Source organism: Spermophilus citellus, assembly GCF_964194105.1.
Source record: "Spermophilus citellus genome assembly, chromosome: 1".
Taxonomy (NCBI): Eukaryota; Metazoa; Chordata; class Mammalia; order Rodentia; family Sciuridae; genus Spermophilus; species Spermophilus citellus.
In genome coordinates this window covers 209077097-209103497 of record NC_138182.1, presented here as the reverse complement: position 1 = coordinate 209103497, position 26401 = coordinate 209077097, and the positions used below count along the sequence as shown (strand labels likewise).

Sequence of the window (26401 nt, the reverse complement as noted above, 5' to 3'; positions counted from 1 at the left end):
AAACATGAATTTAAAAACTATCCAAGAATTTCAAGCATATTTTGAGTTGTCTCTGGATAAAGCAGATCTAAAAAGACCTGGTTGCATAATTGACCTAAACTTTTCCATTATACCACTCACTCAATTTACTCCTTTACCCAAATGACTATCATAAGGAAATGTTTAGGGAGCATACATGGAAAAGTAGACATGATATGAATCTTCCCTTAATATACATAAATTCTCACAAACTTTCCTGGAACTTCACCAGGTGACTGAATATCTTGAAAACTGATTATGCCCAACCGCCAATCTCAAAAATAATAAAACAACAGCAAAAATATTTTCACATAGTCAAACCATGATCACTCACAAGAACTGTTATCTTTGCTCATTCCAGACACATTTTACATTAATACCAGCCTCGCCTTATATGGTTCCCAAATCACTTCAGTATATTTTCAGATCATAAAGTCCTTGGCCTCACAAAGAATGAGAATGTTGTAGTCATCAAAAGGACTAAGTGTAATAACATTAATTTTTTTCCTTTCCTTTTTGTAGTACTTTATAGTAATCATTTCAAATTACCAAAATCAAGAGAAATCTAAGCTGAGGCAGCATAAAATGTAGTTAAATATCTTGACTCTGAATCTTGACTACCATGGTTTGACTCTGGTTATTCTATTACTATTTGTGTGATTCCTGGGATAAGTCATTTGATTTCTTTATACTTCAGTTTCTTCATCTATAGTAAGTGAATGATAAAAATAATAAAAAACAATAATAGTGTCAAAAGCTTATAAGGTTTCTATAAAGATAAATTAATCACAAAAAGTTATCATACAGCCTGACTTAATTTACTGGACATGATTATTATTTTCATCCTGGAGAGAAGTGCTTGTGGAGTGAAGGATTTGGAACTTGATTTGTTATATTTGGGCATGCTTATAATTGCCATGAATTAATATTACTAATGCCATCCCACTAGCAAAATGACTCAAGAAAAGGGAGATAAGTGACTAATGTGGGTATCTCTACTAAATTAAGATGGAATTAAAACCCAGGAATCAATCTCATCATCTATAACAAAGACACATCTATGGATCTTTCTAGTGAGATGGAATAATTCACGTACTCTGATGTTCACAGGATCACTAATCAATACCCATCAAGCACCTATGGGAAGTATGAGATTGTTATCTGGCATGAAAGTGTTCTCCCACCTTTGTAGATATGAAAACAAAAATTTAAAAGTAGATGAGGTTTTCATTGTCACCTCTGGTGACAAACTGGAGGAACAGGCCAATATTATCAAGAAACTGCTAATTCCTCTCACTGCATTCCTATGCCTCAGGGTTTGGTTCCTTAGGCCTCACACTATCCCATTGCATTTATATGTACCAAAAATATTTTTAAGATCCATTCCTATTTATCTCACCCTTGATATCCGAATGGTTATATATAGATTCATTCATTTGGAATCAGAGCAAACATGAATGTTATTACAAAGCAGCACTAGGACTTATTCATAAGATGGCATGATTGTAAGTTTCATTTATCTCTTGAAGCTCTAAGTTGCAGCATGGGATACAAAGATAGCATGTACTTTTCATAGGAGTTACATTTTTATTAAAAGAAATGGTGATACTATATTTTGAGGAAAAAAAAAAACAGTTCTAGAGATAGAACCCAAGACCTCAAGCATGATAGGCAAGCACTCTGCTATTGAGCTATTGTCACAGCCCTTGTGTTTTATCTTCTAATCTTACTGTTAAAAGGTTTTAAATCAACATCTCCTCTTTAAATCTTGTTTACTGATACAGTAGGTCATTAGTTTCTATAATTGTGAAATCATCTTTTTCTCTTGTCATTGTCCTTAAAAATAGTAAAGTACTATAAATAGAAAATAGCCAGATCAATTCTAACAGAAATGGTTTGAATTTCATAGGCTGTTTAAATTTTGTCTCTTTTTAAAAGGTAAACATTGGGAGAAATCTCTTTTTGTTAACCACTTTCAACAAATGTATCCAAACAATCTACCATATCACCTTCAATCTTAAAAGCAGAAATATATGTATATATCCTTATTTATTCAATATGTTTACTTTTATGGCTCATCTCCTAAGAACAATGGGAGAACTATGGCAATAGCAAAGAAATTGCAAAAGTCAGATAGGATATTTTGATAACTATTCCACAAATCCATGCTTCATCAAACTAGACCAAAGAGAGAATCCTCAGTCCACAAAACCTGCAGAGAAAGTAATATGTCTTCAGCAAAGAATTTAACAAAGAATATATATTTCTATGAGCATGTTCATCAGCATTTGTAAAGCATTATTAATTATTTTTTAAAAGCCACCTCAAGGGTAATACAGAAGAGCTAACAAGACAGGCAAAAAGATACAGGCTTCAGTCTTTTCTCAGATACTTGCCAATGAAACTTCCTTAACTCATTCTGACCTTAATTCCCTTCTTCATGAAACGACATCTAAGTTCCCTTTCAAATGTGTAATTATGAATATAATACTCTGTGATGATGAAATTTGAGGATAACATGAAGTTCACAAAGTGCTCTCACATCAATAATCTCATTGGATCTTTATTATAAGTGATATTCAGGTTAAGGTGAGTGCAGTTATTACTCATTAGTTTCCTCAAGTATCTGCTTTGATATTAGGTAGGATTCACTAGAGACAATTGGATCTAAAGTACCATCCAGAAAACCTAAGTTTTCAGGAGTCAGAACAAGCACCTTAAAATCTTCTTCTTCCTATGCTATGGTTCCTCAAATCATGAACACTTTAAAGACTTAATAAAAAGAAGAAGAAAGAAAGAAAGAAAGAAAGAAAGAAAGAAAGAAAGAAAGAAAGAAAGAGAAAGAAGGAAAGAAAGTGAAGAAAAACGTGATGCTGATTACTTCTGATGATGAAGTTCCCAGTTGAGACAAATCATATATTAACTTTAGTGAAAATGATCTTTAATTGCCATTTAGTGAATATTTGAGTGAAAATGAATTTCCTTGAGGTATTTGAAGTTTGAAAGACCACTAGGGCTTAGGTAAAATTGAGTTTTTATTTATTTTTTTATTTTAGGGTATATATTATCTCTGTAAAATGTTTTCATGTATGTTGAAAAGGGACAAGAAATAAATGGTTTAGAAATGAAAAGATGAGGGAGCTGGGGTTGTGGCTCAGCAGTGAAGCGCTCGCCTCACAAACGCGGGACCCTGGATTTGATCCTCAGCACTACATAAAAATAAATAAAAAAGTGAAATAAAGGCATTGTGCCCACCTACAACTAAAAACAAATATATATATATATATATATATATATATATATATATATATATATATATATATATAAAGAAATGGAAAGATGAGACTCTTTATTCCTAAAAGAAAATATCTTAAACCCTGGGTGGAATTTCAAGTATCTCTGATGTGTTTCAACCCCCATTACTTTAAGAGAACTCAAAAACATTTCCTTAAAAATATGCCCAACACTTCATAGTAAATAAAATACAATAACATAGTAAATAAAATACAATAACATCTTTTCAACAGTCCCATGAGGTAAGTAAAATCTGAAATGTCTGTCCCAAGTTAAGTTCCCAATTAGAAATCAGTAATAAAATAAAAAATTAAAAGCTATTCCAATACCAGGAGACTGAATAATATGCTATTAAATGAACAATGGGTTGCAAAAGATATGAAAGAGGAGATTAAAAAATTCTTAGATGTAAATGAGAATACCAATACAACGTATCAAAATCTCTGGGACACTGTGAAGGCAGTTCTGAGAGAAAATTTCATTGCATTGGAGTTCATTCCTTCAATGAAGAAAAAGTCAACAAATAAATGACCTAGCATTACATCTCAAAGTCCTTGAAAAAGAAGAACAAATCAACCCCAAAAGCAGTAGAAGACAGGAAATAATTAAAATCAGAACTGAAATCAATGAAATTGAAACAAACAAAACAATTGAAAAATTGACAAAACAAAAAGTTGGTTCTTTGAAAAAATAAATAAGATAAACCATTAGCCATGCTAGTGAAGAGAAGGAGAAAGAAAACTCAAATTACTAACATCCGTGATGAAAAAGAAAATGTTATGATGGACACTACAGAAATACAGAAGATAATTAGAAGTCAAAGCATTTCTTGATGGTTAAAATCCATGTTATCTGAAAAACTGATTTTGCATTATATCTAACCCCTTCCTTCCTTCCTTCCTTCCTTCCTTCCTTCCTTCCTTCCTTCCTTCCTTCCTCCCTTCCTCCCTTCCTTCCTTTGCTCCTTTTTAGACCTTTATAGTTATAGATAGTAGTTGGATTTATCCCAAAAAACTCGTACATGCATGGAAATGATTTCAGTTCATAATCCCCCATTTTCCTTTCTCCTTTTCCCTCTTGTCCTCCCCATGCTTCCTCTTTCCTTCCTATAGTCTACTAGACTAACCTCTTTCTTCATCAAAACTATTATGAGCAGCAGCTTGGGAGGCTGAAGCAAGAGGAACACAAGTTCAAAGCCAGCCTCAGCAAATTATTGAGGACCAAGCAAATTAGCAAGACCTTGTCTCTAAATAAAATATAAAAAATGGCTAGGGATGTGGCTTAGTATTCAAGCACCCCTAGATTCAACCTCCAGTACAAAAAACAGAACAAACAAAAAACCCTATAAGGAGAGGTTGAGAGGCAAAAATATGACATCCTTTGCATGCATCACTTTCCTTCTCTGCTCTCCTGTTCCCTCCCTCTTTCCCACTGACCACACCCCTCTGGAAGTGCAAAGAATCAGGAAATCAGCCAAAGGATGGGCAACAGAAAGGAAAAGAAACAAGATGCCTCAATAATGTGATTAGGCAATCACCAGTCAGTTGTACAACATCACAAATAATTATGTCCATATTTGAAATGGAGCATATTACAAAAACCAGATTTGATAACATTTTGTCAACCTGAGTTGCCATTCCTACTAACAGTTTTTATGGCCACTATAATTCATAATGAAGACCTGGAATCAAGGCAAATTGCAATAAGACATGCTTCTCTCTTTATGTGGGTGTACTCTATTCTTTTTATTGAAGTTTAATAATTCACACATAAGCATAAGGAAAAATTTCTAGCAGAATATCATTTGAATCAGAATAGCTCCTTCCTTGCCCAGGCAAAAAAATCAGAGTATGATACATAATCTAGCATCAGGATATTCTATTTATAACACTTCATGATCTTTTAGAATTTGTGCTTTTTCACTATTTGAGGTCCCAAAGATTCTCAGTGCTACGTTCTTTTCTATAATTCTTTCCCTTTCTATTTTCCACATGGAATGCTGTCTTCACATATATTAGGAAGTTTAAATAATGTTAATTTCTCCTATAAAGAAGAGGGAAACTACTTTCCTTCCATCAGCTTATTAACCTTTTGACCTTTGCAAAAACATGAATTATTGAATACATGTCTAATGAGAATTTTCATGTTTTAGTCAGAACCTAGTAATTTAGTGGTGGATATAATTTTGAAAAGAATTGAAACAATTCCTAAGCACGATAGTGAATCAATTAAGAAAAGATATTCATAATTCCAACTGTTATTAGATACATTTTAAAAAAAATCTCAATTGATTAACATCTTATAAATTCAAAGCAATAGCTCTCGAAATCAAAATTAACTTTATTTTTTAACCTCAAACTAATTTAAGGAGCTTAAATATGAGGGTCCAAATTTATGAGACCACACACTACCTAAAACTTTGATTTGATGTTATTTTTTAAACAATAAAATGCCAAGACAGCATTCCTGTCTTTCATCCCAATCTTTCAGCAGCCAGCTTAAAGAATTTGAAAAACAAACCTCTCAGTCATTCTCCATCCAGATTCCTCTATCCACACAATTTGTATATGACTGTCTCCAACAGCAACTGAGAAAGCAGGCTATGATAAATAAGCTTGTACACATTTTAAAATAAACAGATCAATCAGAAGTTTAGAAATATGGTGTCTGTTCATTAAGTAGAGACTCAAATACAACAGAGCAGAGGCTTTCACTCCTTTTCCACTTTAAACTTTTTAGTTACTAAGACCACTTTTATTTTAATGAAGAAATAATTATGGAACTATAATTATTTAGAATAAATTTTTAAACATAACTAATGGGACTCTTGTGTACATTTCATCTTTAACTGAGATCATACAGTAACAAAAAAATTTAAGACCCCAAATTCTTATAAAGAAAAAAAATTACCCTAAACCAATATAAAACTACGATAGTATTTCCATTACAGGCACTACATTTTTTATTATAAAAATAACTATTATCAAAGGAATATTTTTCCATTAACCTATATCACAAATGGATTGTATTGGGATTTTAATTACTTACACTAGAACCCCAAATGCCATCTCCAGTACCCTGTGAGAAGGCATTTTCTGAGGCACCATCAAATACTGAAACTGCCACAATCTAATGAGTGCACCAAAACATGATACTTACCTTACTACAAACAAATGGCAAATTGTAGGCACTTTTCAGTTTGCAGCTATCTAGCATAGTTGTTCAGAAATGAACAATACATCTTCCACTCCAGTAAGAGAACTGCATATCCAGACTTGGCTTCCTTCACTGAACACTGGCAAGAGTGTCTGTTCACCACCGAGGGATAGCAACAGCCTCTTTGCACAGAGCACTTGCTGCTCTGAACTGCAGTGACTTAGAATGAAAGTAAGAGGAACCCGTGATGTTTAAATACCGTTGCTTCAGTTTCACAGGATGTGACTCAACTCTCAAACCAGTAGGGGTATAGTTTCCCCAACCAAATTGTTAGTACAGATTACGTAACAAATATCATATTTGGGATCTTAAAATGTTCACAAACTAAACATTAGAGAACCATTCTCCTGTTCAACCAGACACAATTTGACTAAATAGTCAAAGTCTTTCCTATGGCACAAACCACAGTCAGAAATGAGAATGATAACATTGCATAAAGAAAATGAATCTGCTTGTTCCCTGCAGTGATTTCATTTAATGTTATTAAAGGTGTGTGAACTTGCCAACATCTCCCTGATAGACATAAAAAAAAAGGTACACCAAAGTTACTAACATTCCCATCAATGCAAAAATAATGTGTAGAATAAAATTCTATTTTAACATTCAAGAAATGGCAATTCTATACAACACAATAGAATCTCTTTCACTAAGTACAGAATGGAAATAGAGCTTTGTAGTTTTCTAGTACTGTTTCCCACAGAAATCCTGTCCTACGCTGTCATTACCTTGTGATGCTAGTTCTGCCCACCTATCCAATTCCAAGTCCTTCTTTATCTGTTTTGTGAACATTTCTAAGAGAACATGACTAATGACACAACTTTTCTAGCAAATGTGGCAATTTTCTGTGCTTTTTCTACCACCCATTACCCCTTAATTCTGAGCTGTATTAAGCTTGAACACACATTGAATTATCATATTTGAGCACCTCAGTGAATAAATATTATAGACTTAGATCCTTGGAGAAAAGTCTACTATGTAAATTCATCCACTATCATCCTCCCCAAGGAAAAATATTTTAAAAAACATGTTAATTATAGCAAATAGGCTGAAATAAACTAAACCAGGACTATTAAAAAGAAATGTAAGGTTATCCACCTATGTAATCTTAAACATTTTAGCACTCATATTAACAAAGTAAAAAAATTAATTTTAATAAAGTTTACTATAACATATGTAAAACATCATGATTTTAACATTAATTTATACAAATAATACTATTAAAATAATTTAATACTTTTGAACTAGTCTTATAGATTGATATACATTTTACACTCATGTTATATTCCATCTGAGCTAGTATATTCAAGTGCTCAGTAGCCACAAGTGGCTAATGGCTACCATAATAAATAACATAGGTCTAGAGTTTAAAGTTCATTCTCAGTCTTCAAGTTGTAACTCAAATGGTCTCTTTTAAGAAAGATCTTCCCACACCATCTTTTCTAAAATGACCTTCTCTAATGTCTTCCCATTTGATATCTTTTTTTTTTATTTCTCATAGTACATCACAGTCTGAAATAGTCTTCTTTATTCATGTTTGCTTACAAACAGTGCAAGTAAAGTAAGAAATCTGAGGTTAAGGATTTTGTTGTATTCAACTTTTTATCTCAATGCATAACAGAATTTAATAAACATTGTTTAATAAGGAAATAAAATATATAATTTCTACTATGGTTTGGCAAATAACAGAATGTTACAAAGTATGTTTTTCATATCAGTGAATTTTCAGCAAATATATTAGGGCAATGCTTTTCTGAATTAAGACATTGCCTCTTTTTAAGAATATTAATGGTCCTTAATCTATAAAATGTTTTATTCTTATACATAATACTATATGTCATTTTATTACTCTAGCAAATATCTTAAAATAAACCTACAATATTTTGGTCCCTATGATATAAATCTGAATATCACTAGGATGTCTATTTATTGCCCATTCTCTCTCTCTCCCTCCTTCTCTCTCTCTCTCTCTCTCTCTCTCTCTCTCTCACACACACACACACACACACACACACACACACACACAAATCACAAATCAGGTTATATGGCTCAGAGAGCCACAGTACTAGGGTCAAGAATGAGCATATGACCTAAGTTGTTTGGGGAGAGCCATACTGCCCAATCTTGCTGATAATGGGAAAGAGGTTAAGTTTGGAGAATGTAAGCCTGAAACTGCTGGCTTCAAGTTTACTACCACATTAGGTGAAACTGTCTAAAAACAAGGCCAATCAAAAGAAAAAATAAAGTCAAAGACATAAAAGACAAATTTCTGGCAACACTATTCTAATTCCCAGATATGGTCATGCATTAAGTGACATCTGCCCTCTGCTTTAATGATGGTTATGCTGGAATATTCAGTGCAGAATCGTAATAATGAAAATCTGGAAATTTTGCAGTGGATCATGAACAGTGAAAGGGTTAAATAAATAGTGGGTTAACTATACCAAGGGTTACTGGGCAGTTATTTTTTGAAAGAATCAGGCTATATAAATGCACTGACAGTCAAAGCTTCCTGAAAGATATTAAATGTATTAACTGGAAATAACATGGCAGAAAAATACATTATACCTGAATGAGTATATGGATTTTTATGTGCTAATTCATAGGAAAGTATCTGAAGGACTACATACCAATTGTGGACAGGTGGTTATGTCTGGGAAAGAGATTTAAAATAAGGGAGTGATAAGGGACAAAGAGAGATCTGATCAATTTGCTGGTTTATTATCAATTGTCTATGTCATTAAAATGAAAATGAACTCATGTATTCCTTAGGTAATTTGAAGAAAACCTTTACTTTAAGAATATTTTTATCTTTCTACATTTTGCTACGTTATACTCACTCTCCCTTATTATTTTCTCAAAACAATGTAACAGAAATAAAAGTGCTCTTCCTTGGCTCAATCTCCATTTTTTTACAGTCCCAATTTTTTTTTTCCTGATTTTTCAGTCTGGCTAAGGGATATGCCAAAGACAGAACGGAGACAAAGGACAGAGAGCAACAGAAACAGACGGCAAGCTTCATTAGAATCTCCAATGTGCCTTCTAATACCAGCCAATGTCTTTGACTGTTTTTCTCTTTGTTTCCTGTATGCTCTTCTATTGGCTTCATAAAATAAAGCTCAGATTTATTAAAGTGTACACATATCAGCAGTCCAGAATTTATGACAACATGCCTTTCTTAACTTAATGTTGGAACAGAGTAAATAAACTTGATTATTTACTGCTCACAGAAAATTCTCTGGTACTTGAATTGGGTACAATACTTGCTTTCCTAATTAACCCATTGAGTTCTACATTTTTAATTCTGTGAACTTAACTATTTCAAAGTTACCATAAGTGGCATATATATTACTTGGCTTAAGTTTTTAAAGGTGTTTAACATGGGAAATGAACAAAATGGGTAAACTCAAAATCTGAAACTTTGGTTGCTTTTTTGGTTTGCTCTCTCTCTCTCAAACATCTTTACATTATTTTGGGCATATTCATAATACCTTATGCTTTGGTGTTTCCCTAGATTTCCACTGTGTGCCCTTATTTTTAAAAGATATTTATTTAATTGTAGATGAACACACAGTATCTTTATTTATTTATTTTTATGTGGTGCTGAGGATCGAACCTAGTGCTTCACCCATGCAAGGCAAGCACTTGACCACTGAGCTACAGCCCTAGCCCCGAGTGTTCTCTTTTTAAACATTCCACAGCTAAGATGCTTAGAGTCTGAGCAGGAGTCAGTACTCTTTTGACTGTTAATATGACTCACCAGGATTTGAGTGCATACTGAGTTGACAACTTAATGTAAATACTACTGTTTTGTTCTTAAAGCATACTTATCCTTTATAGCTTAAACCTTCTACATAGTCTATTGATATTCTTATTCCCCACCTCTGTGTAAAGTCTTAATATCATGCCAAATTTGCTTTAGATTTTCTGGAATAAAACATTACAGATACACTTGAAGCCCATATATATCCCTTCTATCCCATTCTCCTTCCTTTCTCTTCAACAGTGAATACTACTGGGCTAGCATGTATTGTTCCCATGCATTTTGATATTTTCACTGGATATATGTATATCATAATTAAGATATTAATTTTCATGTTTTAAGTGCTATAAAAACAGCATCAGAGTTTATATATACATAGGCATATATCTTTTAAATTATTTTTGGCTTAGCATTATCTTGAGATTTACATGTAGTTCTGCATAGATTATTCTTTTTAACTGCTGATAGATTTCAATTTATGTATCCATCCCCCATTAGTGGACATTTAGGTTGTTCCTAATTTATTGCTATAATCAAGCTATTTTAATTCTCATCTATGTGAAAGGATTTCTCTAATGATGGGTACCTATCAATAGAATTGTGGGGTCATTGGATATGCACACCTTATTTTTCTAGATTTTGACAAACTGCACCCCCAAATAGATTACTTTACAATGCAGCCAACAATGTATGAGAATTCTTGTCATACTCATTCTTGCAAATAATCTCCATAGTACTGTTACTCCAAATGTTGAAATATCAAGAATGTTGATTTTCCTGACTGGCACTATTGCATTTTGTTTATATTTCGTATAGAATCTCAGTGTATTAATTTGGATTTCCCTGATTGCTATTGAAATTGAGCATTTTATCTTATTGTTACTATTTTTTTCCTATTAGATCATTGGTCTGTCCCTTCCATATTTTGGGAAGATATCTTAATTTGTGTAAGTCTTTATATATTATAAACACTACCTTGTCAGTGTTTTGAGTTACAGTTCTATCTGTAACTCAAAACTCTTTATAACTTCCTTTGCTGTTTTGTTTTTAAATTTTAAATATTTTGATATGGTTTTAATTTTTAAAATCTATTCTTTTCAGTTAATTACAAGTATTTCTTGTGTCAAAATATGAAAATTGGACCTGTATAGTGGTGGAAGCCTGTAATCCAGAGATTCAAAAGCTGAGGAAAGAGGATCCCAAGTTCAAGGCTAATCTTAACAATTTAGTGAAGTCCTAGAAACTTGTCTCACTAAACCTGGGATGTAGCTTGCACTCCTGAGTTCAATCCCCAGCAGCAATATAATAACAAAAATGTAAGAAAGAAAATTAAGTTCTTCAATCATTATTCCTAAAGCATTACCAATGATACTGTCATTTTATATCTAAAGGAGAACTGAGAATTCCTATTTCATAAGAGCAATTTCAATTTAGTTCCCCATTTATTGAACACCTGCCATGTGCCCCATACATGCAGTGGTCCATGCAAGTAATCAATTTATGATTGAATATTGGTAATGATGATAATGAAATGAAAATGTAACCATATGCCAGAGATTATGCTAATGCATTCTTTATAGTAGCATAAGCAGGGTGGACTAAAATGTCATTGTAACACACACACGCACACACACACACACAGACACACACCCAATGCTATGGACATAGAAGGAGATTATATTATAACCTTGCACCCCAAAGACTAAGGTATAGTTTGTACCTGAAAACTAAATACAGAAGACCTGGAGCTGAGATTCATATTTTCTCAAGGAGGTCTATTCAGATCACTCAAAAATTAATCCTAATTTATTTAGAAGATAAATAAAAGTTAAAGGAAAGGAAAGGTTATTAATTTCAACAAAAAATGTTCCCTTGGGAGACAAGTTTATTTTTATAATCAGTGATTCAATCAGTTTCTCCATTCATTAGAGAAAAAAAGTAAGAAAAAATCCTTTGCTTCTTAAGAATCCTAACAAATGGTGCACACTTCTTGCTGTATCAGACTATTAATAATTTATAACACTGAAGATAAAAATAGGCTTTTGTTCCTGAATGAAATCATACAGTAAATACACTTAGACAATGCATTCAAATTTCTTTCTTTTGTAAATATAGATTCTCGCATTACATTTAAAACTACAACCTTAAAAAGTATGGAAAATTAGACTGTTTGATATTCTTCACCCAGGAGGAAGAAAAGCTCTTGAGCTAGAAATAGAAAAGGGTGACCATCAGCACCACACATTTCCTGAGGAAAGATTAAGGGCATCCCACTTCCCTGCAGCTCTGTGACTTACGCTTGAGCCTTCACTTCACTGTAACCTTCCAGGACTTACTAACTTAAATGTGTTTTCCCTACTCAGGGGTGACAGAGAACTGAATCTGAAAATGAGAAAATAGAACTGCCATCTGAGAATTAAAGTTAGAAATAAAAATCTAACAGGTCAGTGCATAGATAAATGAAGGCAACTTCAATTGTCAGAATGATGCAAACTCAAATGGCTGGAGACACACACATTACTAACAGCAAAGCAGACCAATATCTTAGATCTGGTAGGAACCATGGTAACCAGAATGAAGGGCAGGACTCTAGCCTTATTTAGAGAAGACATCCTCAACTCAGCGCCAATTAACCAGATGTGGAAAGGAGGCAGATCTCTGGATTTTTCAAGAAAGGCTACAGATCTGAGTTGTTTTAAAATCTTAGCCTCTATACAGTATGAGACAAAATAAGCTTTTGAAGTCCAAATGTGTCCCACGGGTTGTCAGTCTCAGACTCTTTGGCACAGCAATAGCCTGATTGATTGAAACAATGTGTGAAACAGGTAGGACATAGCACAGACCAGGAAAATAAGTAAAAAGTAGTTTCAGAAGCAAGCACAGGCAGTAGCCATTCAAAGAAGACTGCCATCTGAGAATTAAGGCTTGTAATAAAAATATACATATTAGAATATAGATAAATGAAAGTAGCTTCAACTGTCAGGATGATACAGACTCAAATAGCTGGAGGGAGGCACATTACTAACAGGTAAAGCAGACTAATGTCTTTCACCTGTGGACCTATCTCCCTAATACTACTAAACCTGCAAGTCCAAGAACAATCTGCCCTTCTGATTCCATGTTCACCAAGCTGCTATCTGATTAGAATTTGGTATATCTAGCATGCCTTCATGGAGAAACTTGACTTGAAGAGCAACTCAGTATCTGTATTCCACTATAAATTAAAACAAACAGATGGGTTAGAGATTTCCACATGTGTGACTGGCCTCCAGACACAATGAACTGGATGGGCACAGGAGCTGCTCATGCCCAGAAGTTCCACTTCATGTTGCAAATGGAAACATTGGCATTCTGATCTTGCATATTAGTTGTATGAGCTTTGTTAGAGTGAATCCAGCTTTGGAGGAGAGATGTGCTCTGAAACTGCTGACAAGTGTGGTTTCTGGGCCCACAGGCTTTGGACCAGACTGTGGATAGTAGCAAATACTCTAAAACAAAGCCACCCTGCAAAGTCTGTTGGGATCTTAAGTAATTTATTTTGCCCTCACTCTAGCCCCATGGCCATCCATTTCAAAGAGGATCCTACCTAGGTCTCTAGATATCCAGAAAGGACTTAGAAATGTGAACTTGAGAATTAAAGATAAATCCCCAGGGACAGAGCCAGAACATTCACAGGAATTAGAATACATATTGGTAATCATTGGCACTAGGGAGCAGGCACTGTGCTATGTGCTTGCCACAGACCATCCCATTTAATGTTTGTAGAAACCAGGTGAAGCATGTACTGCTTTGGGTGATTATTCCATTTTACAAATGAGGAAAACAATACTTTAGGAGGTTAAGTAATCTGGTCACATGGACACATCTGACAAGTTGGGCTTGAACCTTCACCCTCGAACCTGCACCATAGTATGTTGTGTATACTTTATTTCACTCTTTTGTTGTTGTTGTTTCAGGTCTTTTTTAAAAAAAATTATTAGTTTTAATTAGTTATACCTGACAGTAGAATGCACTTATATACTTTGATATATCATACATAGATGGGATATAATCTCTCATTTTTCTGAGTATATATATATTGTAGAATCATATTGGTCATACAGTCACATATATACATAAAGTCATAATGTCTGTTTCATTCTACTATCTTTCTTATCCCCACATCCCTTGCCTTCCCCTCCTTTCACTTCCCTCTACCTAATCTAAGGTAAAGCTATTCTTTTTTTTTTCCACTACAATTCTTAATGTACATATATACCACAATTTTTGTATCTCTGTTTGTTGTTTTACATCAAATATACATTTTGCACTTATTTATGCCAAATGCTTTTCTAGCTACTTTACTAATATGACTTCATTTATTATCCTTGATGCTATGAAATGGACACACAATAATCCTATTCTTATAAAGAAACTGAGACAAAGAGAAGTTAAGTAATTTTCTCGAGATTGTACAGCTAGTAGGTGGCATAACCAGGTCTTAAGCTCCAGAGGGCAGCCTCTCAGACTTTGTACTACTCCACAGAGAGAAGTGGTAAAGACTCCAATTTCAATATCTGTACTGCTTTAAGTACCATTTTCAGGTGGATGGATGGAAACACAAGGTAAAGGAATTTCTTATGTCATATCATTTTTCTTTATTTTACACCAATTAGAAAAACTGCAATTTTTCTTCAGGATTTAAGAACTATGGAACAATTAACTATACCATAAAACACTACAGTCCTGGAGACAATTATGTTAAGGAGATCCATCCAAGGAGGATGACAATCTAAGTCTGCTGCTTTTCTTTCCTCACTACTGCAGAGAGAATTAAAGAAATACTTTTTATTTCTGCCTTCATAAATCCTGAGAGGTAAAGATTGGAATACTTTTGAGAAATGTAAAATGAAGCAAACATCTCAGAGTTTAATTTAAAAGTAATTTCTTTTAGAAATGAAGGAAATTTAACTTCAGAATAAAAAGGCATTAAACATAAAGAAATAGATGTGTATATCTCCTATTTTAAGATAGTTTTCTGTTTCACTTAAAATAGAACTTTCAGATCCATAAATTCTTGACTTTTATTAAGAATAATACTTTGGAATTGATTTTGTAAAAATAACAACTTCTGACTCATTATAAATGTGAAGGAAACTCTTCTATTTAAATAGTGAGGCTAGGCATTCACTGGTTCCTATACAATCAACAGTCCAGTTAGACCCTCTCAGTCAGGGGCTAAAGAACACAGTCAAACCTAAGTCAGAAGGACTCTTTCCTTAAGTCCCAATCTGCCTTATTCCTTTTCAGAGTGATTTAGTTCATTAGTTGCTCTAGTGTTGTAGGGGACAGATAAAGCAAGGCACTGAAGACGCAGGAAATAGTTTTATTTGGCTGCAGCCAGGTTCAGAGGGCACAGCTTTTACAGTAATCAATTAATACCCTGAACCCCGAGTTCAGGAAGTTTCAGAACTTTATACCCAGCATGTAAGGGGAGGGGCTCAGAAGTTCACAGTCTGTAGAATTTCACATAAAAGCAGCTTTTTCTTTCAATGTTCTGGGCAAGTTAACCCTTCAAGGACAACACCCGAGAAGGGGAGAGCTTCGTCTCTTCTTCTTTCCTCCCTCTGCCAGCTGTTACCATGGAGCCCAATTGGTAACCTCCCTTATCTTAGAAATGTGGACATCTCTGTGAAGTTCCAGCTCAAGGCCAGAGGCCTTGTTAAAGGATTTGTCTTTTTATTATCACATTTTGCATTTGTAAACACACTTCTACAAACTGCTATACTGGATAAATGTTTGTGAAAAACTAGTAAAGGGGCGTTCAGAACCTGTAGTGCTGATTTCTTCCAGGCCAGTGGCCAAGTAAAATAGAGCAACAGGAAAATACAAAGTTTGCCTACATTGAGGTCTTTTGTAGAGACTCTTTTGCTGATGGTCCTAAAATCAATTATGGTGAAGATTTCTGGAGACGCTTGGTTAAGATTTTCTGTGGAGGAGGGGATGCCACTACACTAGAAACCATCATCTTGGGAGATAGAGCATGCTGTAGAGCCAGCTCATAAAGTGGCACTGAACAAGGGACAATACTTAATGGTTTTAATGATACCTTTTTTCAGTCCTCTGTTCTCCACAAGTGGCATAATCATTTTTGCTCAAAACAATTTACATAGTCTGGTTATCAAAACAGAGCTCACTCGCCTGGCAGAACACCTCCTCTAGCCTTCTATTACATGGGGTTTTCCACACAGCTCCACATTGAGGCCCCTCCTGTGCAACCTTATCTATTTCATCTTCATCTCTCTCTCCCATTCTCTCATGCTGTTCTCATTCTTCCTTTCGTTCCTTTACAAACAAACAAACAAAAAAAAAACAATTTTAGGGGTCTTACAGCAAACTTTTAAGGCAGTGCTGCATGGCAGTTAAGATAGTATGCTTTAAATCCAGACTATTACACCAGTTACGTACTGTGTTTATTATTGTCATCATCATTACTTGATGTTTAAAATTGAATCACTTGACTCTGAAGTAAGGAATAAAAATAATTTAAAAATTAGAAATTATAAATTACCTAGCTTTCTTTTTTAGCCAATGCCTCATTTAAAAAAATGATGTAGTAGTTCTGATGGTAAATCAATTAGAAATTATATTTTATACATACTCTTAATGAGTTATCTGGTCTTTTCTTCTTAGTCCTCTTTGCTGTTTTCTCCTGTCCCTTCAATGCTACTGGTCCAGAGTCATGAGTCCTAAGTCCTCTGCTTTTCTTGCTAAAAAGTAGATGTCCTAAACTTCATGAAGTAGAACAGGTGTTTGGCACACATTAGAGGCATGGCTGGGGCATTCACTCACCTATCTAAAGGTGCTGCTATTTTTTTCTGCTCAGTACACACACACACACACACACACACACACACACACACACAATATTGACATATATATCTTCCTTTCATTCAGTGTGTGTGTGTATATATATAATCTCCATATCCAGAGGGGTTTATAATCTATCAAAGTATTTCCTAGATACCTTCACCTGGATATGTTCCTGGTATATCAAACTGGGCTTTTGGATTTGTATCAGTGTCATCCTACTCCATAATGCCCCCTCCTTTCCAATCCTCCTTTCCTTAGTGCCTCCTTCCTTGTTGCTATAGGCTTTTGCCCAAACCAGACACCTGGAATTCATCCAGGACCTTCTTTCACCACTAAGGGCCAATCACTCACAAAGGCCTGCCAATTCAGTGACCTGTGATCTTCTCATTCCCATGGCCTACTTTCTGTCCTTCATAAAACTTCTTTATGCATAATTACCTGCATGAATAATTGCAGTTACTTTATGTGGCAAATTAAAAAAACATGTTTGAAATTGTTTATGACTCCTATTCTGAAGAGGTGGGGTTTATGTCCTCTCCTTTTGAAATAAATTGGCTTTTGTGACTGTTTTGAACAATAAAGTATGACAGAAGTGATAGCCTGTGACTCCTCAGGTGAGATCCTAAAAGGTTTGCAGTTTCTGCCCTGCTCACTGGTACAGCCTCTCAAGAAGCCTTCAGCGACTCAACTGCCCAGGGCTAATTTTCCTTGGGGAAGCCCAGGTGGCCCTCATGGGAATCCCTGAGAGGGGAGTGAAAGCAAGAATAAGAGAGAGAGAGAGAGAGAGAGAGAGAGAGAGAGAGAGAGAGAAACTGTCAGTTCTGACTGCCTGAGCTTCTCTAGTTTGTCCCACATCTATTTCAGCTCTGAGTGCTATCTGAATGCAACTGCATAAATGCTGAGCTAAACCTTTCCAGGCAAATCATGCACACAGTCCTGTTTTCTAAGATCAAGAGCAAAATAAAATGGTACCTGCTAAATTATAGGTAATCTGTTAGACAGCTATAGTAACAAACACAGAAGTAAGGGTCTACCATAACAGAAACATAAAGGACTTATGTCAGTGAGTAAGGAGATGCTGAAGGGTTCTCCAAGAAAGTGTCAGCAGAAGTTAGCAGGAATTAGTTACAAGCTTCAAGGAGGCTGTCAGCAAGTGCTCAAAGGAAAGAAAGAAAAATATTGCTGGAAATTGGGAGTAAGGGTTTCCCTTGTAATATAGAATTGTATAGCTTGGAAATGATTATTTGTGGTAATGTAGAAATTAGAAATGTACTTAAAATTTTTGATGATTAAGATGAAGATATTTGTAGGGCTTTTTGTTGTTGTTGTTCTGTTTAATTTTTTGTTTATTCATCTTTAATAAATTCAAAAGTAAATACATGAGGTAAAGAACAAATTGTTGGGTTTAACAGAAAAGTAAACAAATATCTGTTTCTTATCCTCAGCCTCTCTAAACAGTAAACTATTTTCAGTTTATGAACAGTATTAGGCCAGAGAATCCAACAATCTAAGATGAAATTATAAGATCTCTATTAAGACTTCAGCTAAGTCAGTATCTATTCAAACTTTTAAGGTTGACAATGGCCCTCCTATATTTTTTTTAATCTCAAAATAAACAACCATCTTAATAATGAGAGTTACACTAAAACCCATTTTGGTTATAATTACTTAATAATATATTTCACAAATTCTCTGCATTAAACAACTGGGTTTGTAAGTGTCTTAAGAATTTATCTTATAGGGAACCTAAGTAAAGCAGTACTTATCTTGGGGGATATTGGTACATATGCAATCAGAAAAACCACCATTAAGGGAATTGTTCAGGTGTAAGAAGCACTGATTCTATACTAAAAAAAAAGATAGGGACAATACAAAATAAAAGTGGACTTGGACATTTAACATTATATGGGCTGCAAACAGGCAGAGAAGACTAGTTATAAATGCAGTATATATTTTTAAATGCAGTACTTTTTATTGTTGTTGTTATTGTTTTAAAAGAATATAAAAACCAACTCAAAGGGCAAAACCCACAGTATGGAAACCAGAATTGCAATGGATAAATCTCAGCAGGAATATTAAGCACTAATGAATAAACTAGCAACACTAGTCTGGCTGGACATTATGCTCACTATGGGCCAGTTACTGTACGTGCCTCCTGATACCCCCATTTTCAGTGGAAATGTCTGAGCCTGTCCAATCACTGAAAGTTGGGGGTGTGTGGGTGATGACCTATACTATCTCTTCAATTAAGTTTCATCAGACTGAGAAACTGTACCCAAAGAACTATACACAAAGAACCTAATCTTCACTTGGTTCTTAGATATAAAATAGACTTAAGAAGATGTTTAGATTTTTAGGATTTGGGGATAAATTGGGTTTATTTTGCACATGAGAATGACAGAATTTTAGCTGCTTGATTAGTTACAGAAGATTGCATTTTCCAAAGATGGCCACAAGTCTCTCCCATTCCATATGCTTTTCTTACAACGCGTGACTTTGACATGCCTCCCATCAAAGGTGAGATGGAGGTTCGTTCCCCTTGAATATGGACAGGATTATGACTGTAGCAGAAGTGATGCTCTGTGACTTCTGAGGCAAGACCATAAAACCTGATACAGCATTCATCTGGCTCCCTTGAGGTCTTGCTCTAGGATCTAGTTACCATACCACAAGGAAACTCAAGCAGCCCATAGAGAAGCCCTTAAGGAGAACAATCTAATGCCCCGGTCTAAGCTCCCTGCTAATGACCAGCACAAACTTTTCAGGTTCTTGAATGAATCATCTTGAAGAGGATCCTCTAAACCTCACCTGAGTGGCGTAGCATAGAGGCCAGCTGCCTTCGTCAAGCCCTGACAAATAGCACATCAATGAGCAAAACAAATGACTCTTTTTTAAGTCATTAAACTTTGGGATTTGTTGTGCATCAGTAAATAGTACTTTCTTAGTGCTTTCCTTGCCTGCCCTATTCTATTTCCTTTCATTACCCATGAATTTTTAGAAGATGTGTCTGTTGAAGTCATGCTTTAGACCTTTCTTTCTTCCCATTTGAGTCTCTATCATGAAACCATAAGGATCTCAAGGCCATGAGTGGTTTCTTAACATCACAGTAGCATTAAAAATTCACTGAAAAGATTATCAAAATATTTGTTCCTGGAAATTTATTAGGATTATCATTGGAATCCTGACCCATAATACACGAATTCTGTGAAATTGAATCACCAAATTAACAATAATGTTGATTTCCCTTTAAGAAATCCAAGGAAAAAAAATTTTAAATGTTCAAATGCTGAACTAGTTCATACATACAAGTTGAGAAACATTCCTTATGAAAACACCTTGTGACTAAGTAAATGTGGTGTGAAAAATCACCAAATGTTTATTCATAAGTAGATGACATGTTGTTTCGCTTAAATTTGAATAACCTGATTTTGATAAATATTGAACTACAAATACAGAGTATTCTGTTTTATCACAAAAAAGCACAAGATTATAAGCAAACCTCAATATACTAAGAATACTAATGGCTATTAAAATTTCTGAGAATTTCAAAATTTTCTGTTAAAATAATATTCTACCTTTTTTCCTGAGAATTAACTGTTTCTATAGCAAACTCCCCCTGTAACAGATTCTTGAGTTTGCACCTTTTATTAATTAATTTATTTATTTTTGTTTCCTTGTCATTACTTCTATCCAAAGCAACCATTTTCTTTTTTATTATTTGTGTTAGGTTTTTGTAACAACTCTTTCCTCCAAGGAATTTAAGGTGCTTAGCATGAAGAGGTTTGGGGACAGAGGTGTTTGTTTAAATGAACATCTTCCACACTGCAAGAGCAAAAAAGAACAAAGTTAGAAGGAGAATATCACAGGGTAAGGAACAGAGCATCATCATCAGAAGTCAGTAGGGGTTGGTCTATTTGCAGAGCAGTGAGAACTCAGGGAATTGTAAAAATAACTGTATGCAAACCAGCTGCGTAACTTCTTTTCCCAAGGTATGCCCCCACCTTGGGAAAAGAAGGTGCCAGGAGTTTCCATTTCCTGGTTGATTTCTGTATCTGTAGACGCAGGCTACTCTGCTTTTTCCAGTCTTTTATGCTATAGTAATTACTCTTTGTATATTATATCAGATTTGAGCAAGGCTAAAAGTGAAAGTAGCCTGAAGTCATTGACTCTATTTGACCTGAGCTGTCTCTAACCCTCTGAGGAAATTAATTGACTTATGACATAAAGAAGTAAGTAGTGGTAGTAACGGTGGATTTGAAATAATGGAAGACATAGAGGGCAGAGAGAACAGGTAGTGAGTTCTTTCTCCCTCAGAGGCAACAAGTCCTCAAAGAGGAATGTAGTATATGACATTTAAGCAGGTAGGTTCTTAGACACTTGGAGTTGGGACTCAGAACTAACCTGATTTAAAGATGATGAAGAATGTCATATTTATCAACTACCTGATTTTATAGGAAGAAACTCATTCAAAAGTATCACATATTCAGCAAAACAAAATTTAAAAAACACAGAGAATTTAATATTCCCCCTGTGGAAGACTGACTTCTTGAGAGAAAATTTTGATTTTGGAGGGTGGGTGAAGCATGGAATTTCAACAACTTCTTTTTTTTTTTTTTTTTAAAGAGAGAGTGATAGAGGGAGAGAGAGAGAGAGAATTTTTCAATATTTATTTTTTAGTTATCGGCGGACACAACATCGTTGTTTGTATGTGGTGCTGAGGATCGAACCCGGGCCGCACGCATGCCAGACGAGCGCGCTACCGCTTGAGCCACATCCCCAGCCCCTCAACAACTTCTTAATGGGGTCAACAGGAGGACATAGTTAGTGGACAAACTAAAAACTGGCCCCCACACAGCAGTGCATACTTGTAATTCCAGCCACTCAAGAAGGCTGAGGCAACATGATCACAAGTTCCAAGTTAGCCTCAATAACATAGCAAGACCCTGTCTCAAAACGAAAAACAAAAAGGGCTGGGGATGTAGGTTAGTAATAAAGTACACCTGGGTTCAACCCCCAGTGCCAAAACAAAAACCAAAAACAACTCTAAAAACTATTTTATTCTCAGGAAAACAAATGAAATTCTTAATTGCTTGTTCAATTTGATAAAGTTATATAATCAGAAAAGGAATAAACCTCATATAACAAACCCAGCTTTGATTGGCAATTGCAGAGCAACATCCAAGAGGGCTGATTAGTAGCAACCCAGTTTCTACTTTTCTGAAAGTCTAAAAAGTAGTGAAGGAAAAGGAAGAAAGAGATGGAATGCATGTGAAGCAATAGCAAAAACAAGAGAAAGGGAGAAGCCACAAGTTGCTTCAGAATTTGCTTGAGAAAATGGGTCTGCTTAAAAAGGTTTTCCATAAATGGAAGAAGCTCTAATTCTTGCAGTATGCTAAAGCACAAAAGCTTTTAGTATCTCACAGAGCTGAATTTCAGGAACGAAAGCTAAATACCATAAAAGGTCTGAAATGGTTTTTCTTAGAAAGGGCAGGATTTTAATTGTAAAGTCTTCCCATGAATATTGAATGGAGAAGAAAAGAAATAAGTTAAATTTCAAAAACAGCTCCACAACATATGAATGAATATGATATCATAGTATACCATGTTGTTCTAAACAGCTTAAATGGAGCCAATCTATACAGCTTGGTGTAATTCCATTATGTTTTTGCATTTTTGTGGTGTTGAAATGAATTACATATTACAGTTCCTCCAACATACAGATGTGGTATTCTACCATGACAGTAAATCATTTTAACAGCGTTGTTACCTTGTTATTTCAATAATCAATGTCTATTTCCTAATATATATTGAAGATTTCTTTGAAATGTTGTAAGAAAATATTTTTATGACATAAAATTTCTCAAATAGCCAATGTTAATATATTCATGTTTTTAACAATATTTATGAGCACTTCCAATGTGCCAGACACTTGTTTTAGAATGACAGCAGAAACTCCAGCAGAGACTGAAAAAGAAATCCTACAAGGAAATAAATAACAGCAAACATGAAAAACTATTGTGAAGAATACAAAATAGGTTAATAGACAAGTGAGAGGACTATAGGTGGGAACTAAGAAGAGCTTGAGCTGGGTTACTTTGACAAAGTCTTCAGTGGAGCCAATTGATGAGGAGGAAGCAGTTGTGTCAAGATACAGGGGAAGGTTTTAAGATGGCTTCAGGAACACAGGCCAGCACAGATATGATCTTTGCAGAAAAGTCAGGAAGAAGGCATGACCACGGCCTCATAAAAGAGGGGCAGAGTCAAAGAAGAAAAAAATCAGAGAAATGAACATGATCTGAGCCTTTAGAGTCTTGAAAACAATAGAAAGAAACTTGGATTTCATTTTAGTGGTTCCCATCCAGGAGTTTGGCAATCTCTTCTACAAAGAACTGCTGGGTGCAGATTAGATCTGAGGATGAGGGGCGTGGGGAGGGGGAGTGAGTGCACCTGTTATGAGGCTTGCAGGAATTCAGGTAGTTTGGATGAGATGTGGTAAGATTCAGGAAGTATTTGGGGTAAAGGTGATAATAAATAGCTAAGAGGACAGATTAAAATGTGAAGAAAGGAATCAAAGATGATTTTTTTTATTTTGGTCTAAAGAATTGGAAGCATAGTCATTCTTATTAGATAGTAGTAAATAGGCATACATAAAGTTCTTTTTCACACAGTAAAAAATTAACAAGAAAAAAAACCCTGAATTTTCTCCATAGTCCTTGCCTTCCTGCCAACAAACTGAATATTTCATTTTTGATTTAGCTACCAAGTGTCTCACAGACACAATTAGATTTAAATTATAGTAATTGGTACCTGAGATTTCTGGCATGTTTTTCTTTATACAACTAAATAATTTCTAATATTCCAACTTCTTTGTTTGATCTACTTTATAGATCAATGGTGGGTCTACTCTTTAAAATAAGATCACACACACACACACACACACACACACACACACACATATATATAATACATATATATATATATATATATAACACAATACATATATATGTGTTATATATATAATTTTTACAGTACTAGGATGGTTACATAATATAAATAAAGGTAAATGTGTTCCCAACCAAATAACCCTAGAAACCCTGGAATTAAACCATATTTATACACATTGGTCACTTCATTTCTTCTTTTGTCATGGCTGACTTGGACATTTTGCTCATGTTTTGATGTATTTTTTAATGAGAGGAGTTATTTTTCTCAATGAGTTTTTTAAAACTCCTTTTATATTAAGAAAATTATATGCAATCTAGATTTGTCAATTTTGTTCCAATTTTATTTTTAATGTTTTCTGATACATAAAATTATTTGTTTTTTTACACAAAGAAATGTACCAATATTTTCCTTCATGATTTTTGTTGTCTATAATATTATACGAGCTAAACACTCACCTATAAATACTTTGAAGGTTTACCTTTGAACCCATTTAAGAATAATTCAATAATCCTAAAATGGGGTTTTGTGGGTTTTAGGTCCCAGAGACTTGATCCAATGCTTCCATAGGAATAACCGCATCGATCCTCACACTTCTGTTTTTGAGTGCTCAGTTTCAGGATTTCACCATTGACACAACTGAACAGGTATAGCATCTCACACACCCCACAGCTAGTGTTGCCATTTCATTATCACATATTCCCCAAATTAAATCACCAGATCAATTCAAAACATCAAACCAACTTATTAGAGTAGAAACAAAACAGAACCAAACAAGCAATGAAAAAGAGCAAGGATTAAAATTGAAAACAAATACATACAAATTAAACTAACAGTTTATCAAGTAGTTCACATAGTCACACTGAGAAAATATGTATTTCAAATATTTTCACCAAAAGGAATCAGGCATTCCTACATAAATATCTGATTCCTGTCTAATGGAGGGAAAGCACAAGGATGAGTTTGAATATCACACGCCAGCCAGCAATGAGACATGACTTAGTATTAATAGGTCATGCCATAAGAATACACAATCCAGCTTGAACACATCTACATTGGATAGAAAAAAACTAAAAATTAAAAAAAAAAAACAAACAAACAACTGTAGGTACATAGTGGTATTTGACAGTAAGATAAGTCAGGTAGAGGAAACTGTTCCCTGCAAAAGAACTTCCACAACTAAACACAGAAGGAGTGAGATAATTTAAATATTTTTTAAAATTAAAATATAAACAAAAGTCCACTCGCAGTATATTTATATAAATTGTTTAAAAGCTATATGTTCTGAAACAAGACAATTTTATTTCAAGATAGGTAGTTCCTGTTGAGATACTACATAGTACACATGGGGGAGAAAACATCTTGTGTCTTTTGGGTTCAACTGTGTGAAGAGCAATTCAGATCGCCCTCTTGACCAAAGTGACAACTTTCATGTATTCATGTTTTATGTTTCTTATAATCAACGTTTTGGGGTTTCTGAGCCAGAGCCAGGGATGTGAGAAGTTACCACTTGTCCCACCAATACTCCAGTTAATCAGATTTGTCCTGAATATGTATGCCAGTGAGTGTGCCCAGGACAGAGTGGGCAGCAAGTGGAAGTTAATCTAGCAGAGAGAAAGAATCCAAATCATGCTGAAGCTGCATTGGTAAGGGATCCCACTCTTCTTGTAGCTTCCAGAGTTCCCACTGGGAATATCTTCTGCTGGCCACAGGTACAATAAGAAAGAGGGAATGAAGAATGTGAATTATTCACAAGCAGGCTAGACTTAAATGAAGGAAATGCCTATCAAAGACTAAACAAATAGCTTCAGTGGTTTCTAATGGTGAGTGAGTGGTGGAAAATATAGCTCTTCTATGTGACCTTACAAATAATATTGTATTTTATCCAGTAGATCATCCAGTAGATCACTTAAGGCAGACTTTGTTTTTTTCCTTCACAATTTGTGGTAACTGTGAATGTGACCACAATCTTTTACTCCTCCTTGTATTCATACATAAGGCAATATGTCTTTGCTGCTCCTGTTAAGAGGTAGAATTTATTTTACCTTTCCTTGAACAGAGGTTGGTTTGTGACTTGTTTTAAATGATAGCACACATCTAAAGTTAATGCTGTGCTAGTTCCAAATGCAGCCCCAAGAGGCCTTTCAAGCTCTCACAGACTTGCCAGTGTGAATAAGCCCAGGCTAGCCAGCCAGAGCATAAGAAACCAATTTCATCAAAGACAAGTGGCTGAGGCCATTCCAGTCTAGCCAGCCTTGGCTGACCCAACAGCTAACTGCAGATGCATGTGTGAACTAAGCCAACACCAGAAGACAAGCC

The 26401-nt window shown here is 34.8% G+C and overlaps 1 protein-coding gene across 8 annotated transcripts in view; it reads right to left on the bottom strand.

Moving 5' to 3' along the window:
* The window catches only part of MCTP1 (multiple C2 and transmembrane domain containing 1), a gene marked incomplete at its 5' end in the record, with an annotated part of 531499 nt that overhangs the window by 347186 nt on the left and 157912 nt on the right, over window positions 1-26401 (bottom strand). For 5 of the 8 annotated variants that reach the window (XM_081287712.1, XM_081287713.1, XM_081287714.1 and 2 more), the window contains one exon: window positions 6472-6672. The exons of the other annotated variants lie outside the window; for them this stretch is intronic. In XM_081287712.1, coding sequence (XP_081143838.1) covers window positions 6472-6528 — 57 coding nt within the window. Of the gene's footprint in view, window positions 1-6471; window positions 6673-26401 lie in introns of those variants that run through there. 8 annotated transcript variants of the gene reach the window in all.